Raw genomic sequence first — 12,776 nt, 5'->3', positions numbered from 1 at the left:
CAGCACAGATTTACAAAAACTGGTGTAATGCTAGGTAGATATTTAGCCTGGAAAACTCTACCCTTTGGCCAACTTGTATTAAAACATCAGCAGCAAAAAGTCTACACCTTGAGAAAAGGTCTCAAAACAGAAGGTGTTAGTAATCACTACTCTGTATTTCTTATTAAAATAACTACATTAATGCCATAATTCTGTTGCTAACTTCTATTTCTCTTGTCAAAAAGCACAATATTCAAGCAGCAATTAATAACCTTTTCTGAACTGCCTACGGACCTTCAGCAAGAACATTGTAGCAGTGCTTTTGATACAAAAAAGAAACACCGACTTTCAAAGCAAAAAAAAAAAAAAAATGCTGGCAGCACACTTAGTCAGAAGTAGTAGAGAGCAGAAATTGCTGGTCAACAGCAATTAATGAGGTACAGGTGTCCATTTGGCAAAACAATGTTCTTCAGCTCCACAACCATATGTTTGTCTCCCTTAAACACCCATATAAGGTGGGTTTACAAATAAGCAGCATTATTCCTCAAAAAAGCTTAGATAAGAGCTTGCTAGATGGAACACAGGAGAACTTTTGTTAGTTACTTCCCAACAGCAACACTGAAAGAAGATCTGGATTTCCAAAGAATTACACAGTATTCAGAGCAAATCTGAAACAAATACTGAATTCTCTTCTGCAAAACACTTATGTCTTTTTTCATTTCCAGCTATTGCCCTTTTCTAGAAAAAATTGTGGAGGCTTTTTTGTTTAAAACTAAATGGGAAGTAGAAAACTTCATGTATTTTTTCATGTTAGCCATGTAAAGAAAATAGAGCATTTTGATATAATGCTATCTATTTTGCATTATGATGAATGAAGATTGTAAGACACTTTATTTTCCACATTAAGGTATTTGCTGAGTAAGTCATGCATTAAGAAATGGGATAATCCATCTGTGGCAGTTACCGTCAGAGGAATAACACATTTTCAGGAAAAGGCAGCCTACTTCCAAGTAAGATATATAGCACATAAAAGGTATGTATATAGGAAGCACAGAAAACATTCCCTATAAGCCCTGCTTTTCATCACACTTGATTCATTTATTTCAATAAAAAAGAAGAAATTAATTGTTACTCATGCACATAACATGCTTATCTTCAGCACACTGCTGTATTAACAAGCAACACATGCACATAAACGCTGCTCATATGCTCCTATAAGCTCTGTTTATCTTGCTGAACACTGAAAACTCTCCTCCAAGAGGCAAAGAACATCTCTGATTTTTCAGTTTCAGTTTTCTGACAAGTGCTGTTTTGATAGACAGTTAGCATCTGGCCTAAAACCAAGTATGTCTCTACCCAAAAGACAGTATTCCTCAGAAATTACAACTTTTAAAATATATTCCTTCCAGGGGTTTATTTTTTTAAATTTCCATGCACAACATTTAAGATAAGTTCTAAAATAGTTTTTAAAATATGAGTATCTTGAATGAAACCTTCCACTAATTAGGATGTGTTTTTTGATTTGTACCTTTTATGAACATTGGAACACATTAGCATTAAGGAACCATATTTGGTGAAATCTAAGTGCCAGGTTTCTTGAAGTTTCACAGATAAGTCTATTAATAGCAGAATAGCAAAAACACAGTTCTGCAGTTCTTTCAGGAACATGATGATTGAAACAAGTATGTTCTAGTTCTGTAAAAACTGCTAGAAGCAGTGCAATCTGCTACAGCTCCAGATCCTAACCTAGGAAGAGGCACTCCTGAATAACTGGTCAGATGAAGTTTCAGATGTGCTAATGGAATATGGACAGAGCAAAACAAAACCAGAATTACAATTAACAAGAAAAAAAAAGGTGAACTTTATTCTCCTAAACACACTTGACAATAAACAGCATAAAATGGTGAAATGAAATAGCACACTACAGTAGGTTGCACTTTAGGAGTGACTTTGCCCCTGTATTTCTGGAGCCTGTCACTCGCTACAGGCATAAAATTTTCAATATTTGAATATCTTAGAACTTTAAGGAAAATTACTTTTTTCCTATTCTAATGCAGTAGGAATCCAGAAAGGTCTGAAGGCATTCAAATGTGCTATACCCTCATGAATTCTGCTAAATTTCAGCAGTAATACATTCTACTGTTTAACTACATAAAGCCTCAAAAAGACAGGGATTTGTAGCCATTTTGAGTTCTCCCCTCCCCTTCCTTGTTCTAAAAACTTAATTGCATCATGCCATTACAAATTACTGACTGCCCCTAGATAGCTAAACCATATACTTATCAATAACTCACCCCAAAGATGAACAGCTACATGTTTTCAAAACACCCTTTTTTCTTTGATTATCTCTACATTTACTCTTACAGCTTGATTTCAATCTTATCAAATTCTGCCATGTTTTGTTCCCCATATACACTGCAGGTGTCTGTAACAGTGATGTAATATATGCTCTGTATCAACCTCTCCTTGCTTGGCTACACACAACAGACAGCCCACTGTCCATATTGCTTTCTTTAAAAAGTTCATTTTTTCATGAAATGGTAATATGCAAAACAAAAAGAACTGAGCTTCAGAGATTACATCTATTTAAAAAAGGAGCAAATACTAACATCATCCCAGTCAAAATCACAAAATGGCTGAGATTGGAAGGGACCTCTGGAGGCCATCAGGATCCAATCCCACTTAGGCAGCATCACCTACAGCCAAACACCCAGAATTATATCCAGACAGCTTCTGAGCACCTCTGAGGATGGAGACTCCAACTTACCTAGGCTTCATGCATGCGGACTCAGTCATTATTGTATTCACAAAGCGCTTTTTCATGTTCAGAGGGAACCTCCTGTGCTCCAGTTTATGCCCATTGCCTCTGGTCCTAGCACTGTGCACAACTGAGAAGATGCCTGATTCTGCCCTCTCTGCAGCCTTCCTTCAGGTATTTATACTTATTAAGATCCTCCTCACCCTCCTCCAGGCTGAATAGTCCCAGCTCTCCCAGCCTTTTCTCATTAGAGAATTGCTGCAGCCTCCTCAGCAGCTTTGGTGGGCCTCTTGGGCTCTCTCCAGTATGTCCATATCTCTCCTGTACTGAAGCCCAAGTACCAGGTGTGGCCTCACTGGTACTGTATTAGAGGGGAATGATCACGTCCCTCACCCACCTGGTAATACTTTATCTAATGCATCCCAGGATGCCATTCTCCTCCATTGCTGCAAGGACCCACTGCTGGCTCACACTCAAGTCTGGCATCCACCAGGACCCCCAGGTCCTCTTCCTTTCCAGCTGGGTGGCCCACAGCATATACTAGTGCATGGGGCTGTTCTTTCATACTGAACTTTGCACTTCCCCTTGTTGAACTTCCCGAGATTCTTGGCAGCCCTTTTCTCCAGATTTTTGAAGTCCCTCTGGATGTCACTGTAACCCTCTGGCATGTAAGTCACTCCTCATCATTTTCTGTCATGAGCAAGCTTGCTGAGAGTACACTCTGCCCTAACATCTGGACCATTAATGAAGATGCTAAACAGAAAAAATGCTGAAATTGGCAAGTTCTCCAAAAAAGGAAGGAAACTTCACTAGTATGGAAAATTGTACTAAATTGTTAAGACATTCTGTATTTCCTGCCTTAAGCCACTACTTTGCTTTTCTAGCATCAATAATGTAACTATGCTCTAAGCTACCATTGTTGTATTTTAGTAGCATACATAATTTCACACATCATTTAACACCCCACAGTTAACACCCCACAGTTAAGCCTATAACCACCAACCCATTCTGAGGATACAAAGGACACAGCTATACCATTAACAGAAAATCTTCCCAAAGTGGTCAGTTCCTAAAGACAAGCACCTGCTGCAAATTTCAAATAGTTGGCAGGCTTGCCCTCCTTAAAATGACAAAGGCTTCTTTAACTCAAGGCACCTTTCCCCCTGATTTACCACCTTCTCTGTCTCCCTGCTATAGCCTATTACAATACTGCCATACAACCCATGTTAATAAACCCAGAGCCACTTATTGCCTTTCTCATGTTGAAATATCTCCTTTGAGAGTGGGACCTCACTGATTTGAAAAGAAGTGCATCAAAATCCTTTCACAAACAAAAGTACTGGAGGCTTCTTGTGTACATTGAGCTACAACAGCATGTTTAACTACAGCACTAAACACTAGCATCCACTGACCAAAAGAGAATCAGCTTCACAGAGCTCTACCATATTCAGTGAAGTCTCTTCTGCTAAGAATTATGTATGTGTCAAGATGTGATGGAACTCAAGAGAGCATGGGCATAAAGTACACAATGAGCACGCATTCTGAGTTTTTAGCTTCATCCTGTGGTAAAACTGAATTACTTTCACTGCTCAAGTCTAGTAGTACATCCTGTCTGCAGAAGAAGTCCTACCCACCGTTGTCCTCACCATCCCATTTTCACCAACACAAGACTGAATTATGTTTAGCGATACCTTAAGCTTAGTCTGGTATGCCTGTGTGAACCACAGCCCTAATATCTCTGAAAGACTCAATCCTTTTTAAACCAGCATCTAGATGAAGAAGAGTTAACTGGGGCAGGATATTGAAGACAAAAGTAAATAGAAATACTAGCAATTGTGAAAGAACACTCCACCCCCAATCAATTCTCAACAGCCAACTCATTCATGCGTAGCAATTCACTTTCTTTTGTTGTTTTGCATCACTTGAATATGCTGTAATATGGTGCACTACATTTGAATTCCAAACCAGCTGTAATTGCAAGAGCTCACTTCCATACTGCTGCCTGGAAGATTGCATCTTAACCTGGACTCCCAGGCATTGTGGTCTGCTCTGAACCTGCACTGCTAAAATTCCCTTTATCTGTGACAGCTCACCACACTCAGTAATATTCAAGCTGCTTGAAGGCAATTCAAACTTAACAAATCATTCCTAACCACCCAAGCATCTCCCATCAGTGGTCTGTCTCGTTAGAGCAAGACACAGTATGAATACCACCAAGATGAAACTCACAACACTTAAGAGATTCTTCACCTTTTTAACAGAAACTAAAACCATAATACAAGATTAATTAAACAAAACAATCACATTTGCCCACTTCTCTGACCAAATGTTACTCAATGCCCCTATCTCTCCATCAGCATTTTAACCAGCCAATTTGAGATTAGAAGCATAATTATACCTCTTCTCCAGCACTGAACCAAGAATGCTAATATTATTTTACATTGGAAAGACAAGCCAATATTAGGCTGTTAATTTCAAACTGAGTAGTCACACAGGGGTTCTGGTAAGGTACACAGCATGCACACACACAAAAAAAAGTCTAGTACCACCAAATTCCACATTTATTTTAGGCTCCTAAACAGATGGATTAGTACAGTCACTGCAATAAGTAACAAATGAGGTTTGCATTGCATGCAGGTTTATAACCTGAGGCCCTAACGCCACCACTAGTAGAAAGCACAAATTGTAAAGGTCCTGTAATGTTCAGAGAAATTTCCTGCATTACTATTAGCATAATCTAATGTTTTCCTCAGTAAATCACAATATTATTACTGGGTAGAGCACACAAAGAATTTTAAATGAGTAGGGTAGTAGGAAATTTCACACAGCAACAACACTGAAAGGAACAAGAATGCTTCTAATACATTATTTACACGTTTAAAGGGCACTTAGCTCTTTTGCTGTCTTTGATTAAATATGAAACAAGTTTTCAAGTATGTTTAATGAAAATTAGTATTTATGAACTAATAAATACAGTAATCTATTCCTCTTCTTTGAAGGAACTTTATTGATTATACTGCCACATCAGTAAATATTATCAAGTTCTGCATGCCCATCCTGATTTTGGCCAGGGTAAAGTTAATTTTCTTCTTAGTAGCTGGTTCAGTTCTGTGCTTTGGACTTAGTAAGAGAATTATGCTGGTAACACAGAGATGGTTTAGTTGTTCCTAATAGGGCTCACTCCCAGTCAAGAACTTTTCAATTCCTTGTGTTCTGCCAGTGAGCAGGTGCACAAGAAGCAGGGTGGGAGCACGGCCACGAGAGCTAACCCAGACTGGCCAAGGGCTATTCCATGCCATAGAACACCATGCATGCAAGTATAAACCAGGGCGACTTGGCCAGGAGCTGCTGATTGTTTCTGGAGAACAGGCTGAACATTAGTCAGCAGGGAATAAGCAACTGTGTTGTGCATTACCTTCTCCTCTAGGGTTTTATTCGCCCTAATCCCTTCATTACTACTATTACTTTTATTAGTACTACTGCTATAATTAATATTATTATACTTTATTTTCTTTCAACTATGAACTGTTCCTGTCTCAATCCAGGAGTTTTACTTCTCTGATTCTCCTCCCCACCAGGGTGGGTAGGAAGTGAGCAAGAGGCTGTGCAGTAGTTAGTTGCTGGCTGGGGCTAAACAGCAATTACCCAGTACTCCTGAATTTTCCAAATCCAAAGTCTACCACCTAAGCATCTATCAACCTGGCCTTTATAACCACTTCAAATATCAGCGTTTAATGTCAGGACTTGGACAAATTTTAATTTCTTCTTCATGTGAAGGATGACAGAGTATTTAAATGATCCATCATGGCCATGGATAAGTTGGAATTCTAGGAAGACAAGTGACTTCTATATTCCACTGTCTTCTCAGTTTAAATTCTGCATCTGGGACAGGGCACCCTTGGATGTGTGGATAGACTGGGGAAGGAGAGGCTGGAAAGCTGTGTCACAGAAAGGGGCCTAGGGCTCCAGGGCGATGGCAAGTTGAGTCAGCAGTGCCCTGGCAGCCAGGAGGGCCAACCCTGTCCTGGGGGCATCAGGCACAGCATCAGCAGCCGGGCAAGGGAGGGGATTGTCCTGCTCTGCTCTGGCCTCAATATAAAAAAGTTTTGGGTGCCACAATATAAAAAAGGTATTAACCTGTAAGACAGTGTCCAAAGGAGGGCCATAAGGATTGCGAAGGGCCTGGAGGGGAAGCCATGTGAGGAGTGGCTGAGGTCATTTGGTCTGTTCAGCCAGGAGAAGACTGAGGGAGACGTCACTGTGGCCCTCAACACCCTCACAAGTGGAAGCAAAGGGGCAGGCACTGATCTCTGCTCTGTGGGGACAGTGATAGTGACAGAGGGAATGGCCTGAAGTTGTGTCAGGGGAGGTTTAGGTTTGATATCAGCAAAAGGTGTTTACACCAGAGGGTGGCTAGGCACTGCTCCCTAGGGAAGTGGTCACAGTACCAGCCTGGCAGAGTTACAGAAATGTTTAAACAACATTCTCAGGCACGTGGTGTGATTCTTGGGGATATCCTGTGCAGGGCCAGGAGTTGGACTTTGATGTTCCCTGCGGGTCCTTTCTAATTCAGGATATTCTATGATTGTATGATTCACTACTAATAACACAAATTAGAATACTGTCATTTTGAGGAACTGCAATTCAGAAAGAGTTTATATCAGTCTGCAATAAGTCTGGAATTAAATACAGAAACTTTCTTTAAAAGGACCTTTCAGCAAACACTTAATAGAGCAGATTTTTTCCTTTGAGTCTTCTGAGTGGGAGATCCACAACTGTGAATACTCAAATTCTGAGGGACCAGCTTATAAAGTGAATGTTCCCACATCTCTGGGCCCTGATGGGATTCACCCCGGAGTACTGAATGGGCCTGCAGCTGTTACAGCAAGACCTCTCAATCTACTGGAGGCATTAGGAGTCTGGGCAGGTCACTGCTGACTGGAAGCTTGCCAGTGTAATTCCCGGCGTGAGGCAAGAAACGGAACTGCAGACTTCTTAGTGTAACCTCAGCTCCTGGAAAAACTATGGAGATACTAAGTGATACTGGAAGGTGAAAGAACTGTTAAAGAACAATGCAGTCATTTCCCACAGTCAACAGTTTCACAAAGGAAAGTCCTCTTTAACCAACCTATCCTTCTATCATAAGATCACCTGCCTCCTGGATGAAGGGATGGCAGTGGATGCAGTTCCAGTTTGACTAAAGCTGCTAACACAGATGCTCCTCAGAGCATCCTTTGCCAACAAGTTACCCAGCTGTGGGATGAGCAGGTTCACAGAGCTCTGGCTGGATGGCAGCACTCAAAGGGCTGTATTGAATGGGGCTTCATCTGGCAAGCAAGAGTTGGGTGCACCATTAGCAATTTGGCTAATGATTCAAACTGGGAGGTGCTGTGCTTTAGGGACAAGAGGCCTTGATGAGAGACCTAGTTAAATTGGAGCATTGGGCACTCATAAATGGAGTGAAATTTACCAAGTTCAAATGCTGGATTCTGCACCTGGGATGGGGTGATGCCAAGCACAAGGATGAAGTAGAAGAGGAGTGGCTGGACAGCTGCAGAGGGAGGTGGGGCTGGCTGGTGCTGGGCTCAGCGTGGGTCAGCAGTGCCCGGGCAGCCCCAAGGACAAAGCCCATCCCAGAGCTCCCAGAGTAGGGCACAGCCAGAGCCCATCCCAGGGCACAGCCAGAGCCCATCCCAGAGCTCCCAGCAGGGCACAGCCAGAGCCCATCCCAGGGCACAGCCAGAGCCCATCCCAGGGCTCCCAGCAGGGCACAGCCAGAGCCCATCCCAGGGCACAGCCAGAGCCCATCCCAGAGCTCCCAGCAGGGCACAGCCAGAGCCCATCCCAGGGCACAGCCAGAGCCCATCCCAGGGCTCCCAGCAGGGCACAGCCAGAGCCCATCCCAGGGCACAGCCAGAGCCCATCCCAGGGCTCCCAGCAGGGCACAGCCAGAGCCCATCCCAGAGCTCCCAGCAGGCACAGCCAGCCCAGGGAGGGGATGGGCCCCTGGGCTCAGCCTCAGGGTGGCCTCATCCTGCTGGGCCCTGCAGGTGGAGAAGGAGGGGAAGGGTTTCAGTGCATCCTCAGGAGGGAAACAGAGCTGGTGGGAAGGCTGGAAGGAACTTCCTGTGAGGGGCAGCTGAGGAACTTGGGCTTGTCCAGTTTGGGGAAAGGGAGATGAAGGGTGACCCCACTGCTCCCTGCAGCTTCCTGAAGAGGGGAAGGGCACAGGGAGGTGCTGAGCTCTCCTCCCTGTAATCCTGGGACAGGACAGGAGGGAGCAGTTCACAGCTGCACCAGGAGAGCTTTCCTGGCCATTAGGAGGCATTTCTATAAAGACAGGGTGGTCAAGCACTGGAACAGCTTCCTAGGGAAGTGGTCGATGCCCAGTCTGTCAGTGTTCAAAAGCATCTGGACATGTCCTTAGCAACGTGCTGGAATTTGGCCTGCCCTGAGTGGGCAGGCAAACTGGACAGTGACTGTAGGTCCAACTGGAAGAGTCACTTCTATTCCTTGAAACTGAACAGAATCTACTTAGACTCTCTTCTTTCTGATGCAAAGTTTAGGCTTTTTATTTTCTCTGCATGTTTCCAGATGAAGGCCTGATATATTTTGAGATATTCATACTTTAAGATATTACAAGAAAGGTGTGTATGCTAAAAAGAATTGCACAAATTTTTGAACTGAAATCAATAAAATTTGATTATGATCATTAAGGAGCATTGAGTCATCTAAAATTGCAGACTAATATTCTTCCAACATACCAGAATTTTTCACAGCCATTTTGGCAGGAGAGAACCTTTAAAAATGTGACCAATATTGTGTTTATAATGAAAATTTCTGTTTGTTGCTACAAAAACTACAGTGTTGGAACTTCCAAATGGTGTATGTATAAAGAACTAAAGACTTCAACTGCAATGTGATTTTTTTCTCATAAAACAACTTGTTACTTTGAGCAACTTTTTAAGAATCCATAGTTCAGCATCCAGAAACACCTTTTATTTTTCAAGATTTATGGGGCTCACCTGTGCATTCAGTAGGTAGAAAAACATTTGTTTGTTTATTTATTGCCCTGGTTTCCAAGAAGACGATTTTTTTATTCTGTGAACTGTCTTTTTGAATACTGGAAAAAACTTAAAGACTTGTTGTAAAGTCAAATCTCACCACCTTCCTCTGCCACCCTCATCTTTTTCTCAAATATACTGGAGTGGAATACATGATTTGTAGCACTCTGTAAACACACCAGTAAGGACCTAACAAGCCCGCTTGGTAAAAGTAAGCTCCCTCAGACATTTGAAGTGACTCTTGTGTTTTCAGCTCAAAATATTAAATTCCTTCTTACGAAAGGACTACTTAAACACTGATCACTGTGTGTCTTCAGATGGGGTAAACACACAAATCATTTATAGGATGTAGAGTCTTTAACCAATAGCAAATTAAACAGTATCTTAAACTTGTGATAGCAAAAGAAAAAGGTTCTTTTGATCTGTTTTCCATTTTCTCAAAAACACACTTAGGATCAGCTATTAAACTTGAATGTTATTCAAATTATATAACTTCAAAGGAATTGTTCAGGATCTTTAGTCTAAAGATCACCTCAGCCCTGCAATAAAAGATTTTTTAAAAAATTCGTCTGCACTTCAAAACTGCAGACATACAGATCTTGGTTTATTATTCACTAAACCTTTATACTTAAAAGGAAATTCTATATCTATGTCCTAAATATTCACTATAAATGTCATGTAAAATGTAAACACATACATGCACTGTGAACACCCAATGGAACTAGAAGATTATTTAAATTTAATCCTCTAATTAACACCAGAGTAAATTAAATTCAGTGTGCTTCACATTCATTTTCAGGAAAAAAAACAATGGAAAAAACTGACTTATTCCAACACCTCCACAAAAGTGTACATTCCTAAAACTACATTAAGAATGCAATTTTTATTAGCTACTAGCACAGCTCTGCATTAATAATCTCTGATATATTTGCTTTAATCTTTTGGGTTTTATCTCATTCCCCACAACTTAGGCATTGAGGAAGGTTCTTATTACAGATTTACGGAATGAGAAACATAAGATTCAAATGTGGACTTTAAGATGTCACTCCAATACAAGCCAAAATTGAAAAGATGTTCCCAACGGTATTTAGCAAATTAAGTATTATGATGTCAGAAACTATGATATAATAGATGCTACCAATTACTTTTTAACACTCTGGCCACAACTTAGATGAACAAAAACTACAAAGATACAAAGACTTGTGGCAGTGTGTCTGTATGAGATCTGTATTGATAGATTTATCCAACACATAAGACACAGGTATGTATACTGTCTAACACAGTCACGGGTCCTCAAGTTCCACTACAACACTGCTCCTGGTCTTAGAAATCAGAGTAGGACATTTTTGTAAAAAGGCACCTGTCCATGAAAGTACCTCCTCTACTTTCTTAGACACATTACTTCAATTGGATTAAGTCCCCTGCTATTTTCCGGTGCTCCATCTCTCCCTGATCCATCCAGCCTCCCTTAGGTTGGTTTTCAACCCACGTTAGAAGGGATTCTGGGCTCCCACAGCGACAGCAAAGCCTTGGGGAGCAAGGCCGGTGCTCCCCGAAGCTGAGGCAGGAGACGGGCCTGGGGGCGGCACACGGTGACTCGCCGCTGATGCTGGCTGACTGACTGCAAGTGGCCATTTTAATCTAAGGGCCTGGGGACCCGATGCTGTCGCTGATCATCCTCCTCCTCCCGCGCGGCGGTGCCCAGCCCCACCTCCCCCGGCACACGGGGAGATAAGAACGCACACCCGCGGGCGCGGCGGGAGGGTCCGAGCACGGCCCACGGCGCGGGGCCAGGGGCGGGAGTTGCCCGGGGTCCCGGCCGGGGAGAGGGGCCCTGGGCGGGTCCCGGGGGGTCGCGGCGGTGCTCACCTGTACTGGGCAGCAGCCCCGCTGTGGGTGAATCCAAAGTAGTTGCCGGTGGCCATTTTGGCATCTTCCCCCAGCCGGCTGGGCACTGCGGCGGCGGCGACCGAGGGGGCGGCGGCGGCGGGGGCCATGACAGGAGGCCCGGCGAGAGAAGGCGGTGGGGAAAGAACGGGACACACAGAGGGACAAGGGAGAGAGAGAGAGCGCGGGAGCGCCGGGTCAGACTCGGCGCCTCAGGACCGACCCTCGCCCGCCGCCCTCTCCCCACGCACGGACACGCCGAGCACCGCTACTCACCATAGGTGAACGAAACTACCGGGCATATGGGAATCATGAGTCCGGCCTGGCAACGACGGCGGCGGGTGAACTCTCAACTCTCCCCCCCCTCCCTCCACCTCCTCCTCCCGCTCGCTCCCTTCCCCCACCCACCCACCGACGGCGACAACGGCGGAGTGCGGCCGGGCCGGCTCCGCCTGCGCAGGCGCGGGATGTGCGCGGGGGCCGCTGGGAGATGTAGTCCAGCCGCATCAGGATTCCCGCTTAAAGAACGGGGAGCGGCCTCCGCCTCGGGGATCGTGTGCGCAGGCGCGGGATGTGCGCCGGAGCCGCTGGGAGCTGTAGTCCCGCATGCCGGCCATGGGGAGGCGCGCTGGCGGCGCCCATTGGACACGCTCGCACGCGCAGACGCGCACATGGATGGATGTACGGTGTGAAGGGTCCCGCCATGGCTCCCGAGTGCTTACTGCAACCCTGCTACATCCTCACCCACACAGCGTCCGTTCCCGTGGCTGTTCCAGAAGCCAGCAATCCGTCAGATCACTCCTGAAACGCGCTGGGCGGCACATTGCGGCCAGTGCAGCGCCCTCCCGTTCAAAGGCACTGAATGAACGTCCGTTCCCCATGGCTCTGCCGCTCCTTCCGGCAAATCCTTCCCTCTGAGCATCAGCTGTCCCTCAAAACTCTGAACAAAGCAAAACTTGAATGCTTAAATACTTTCATCCCATTTATGTATTTTGCATGTGCTCCAGTGTGCATTATTCATAAACTAATCAAGGCTTATAAAACTATTAATAAACACTGGATTCAGTATAATGTATAATTTTGGATAT

The 12,776-nt window shown here is 44.1% G+C and overlaps 1 protein-coding gene across 1 annotated transcript in view; it reads right to left on the bottom strand.

The window, feature by feature from the left end:
• Window positions 1–12,085, bottom strand: part of ZFR (zinc finger RNA binding protein) — a 47,122-nt gene extending 35,037 nt beyond the window's left edge. The window contains exons 1-2 of the mRNA XM_054283268.1: window positions 11,965–12,085; window positions 11,671–11,755 (exon numbers count right to left, since the gene is read on the bottom strand). Of these exons, the coding sequence (XP_054139243.1) occupies window positions 11,671–11,755; window positions 11,965–12,001 (122 nt within the window). The 5' untranslated portion in view covers window positions 12,002–12,085. The remainder of the gene's footprint in view (window positions 1–11,670; window positions 11,756–11,964) is intronic.
• Window positions 12,086–12,776: the final 691 nt, after the last annotated feature.

The sequence above is a fragment of the Melozone crissalis genome, unplaced genomic scaffold (genome assembly GCF_028551555.1).
Source record: "Melozone crissalis strain CALT ecotype California unplaced genomic scaffold, PUWL_Pcris_2 ptg000036l_1, whole genome shotgun sequence".
Lineage (NCBI taxonomy): Eukaryota > Metazoa > Chordata > Aves > Passeriformes > Passerellidae > Melozone > Melozone crissalis.
This window is presented reverse-complemented; position numbering and strand designations above follow the sequence as displayed.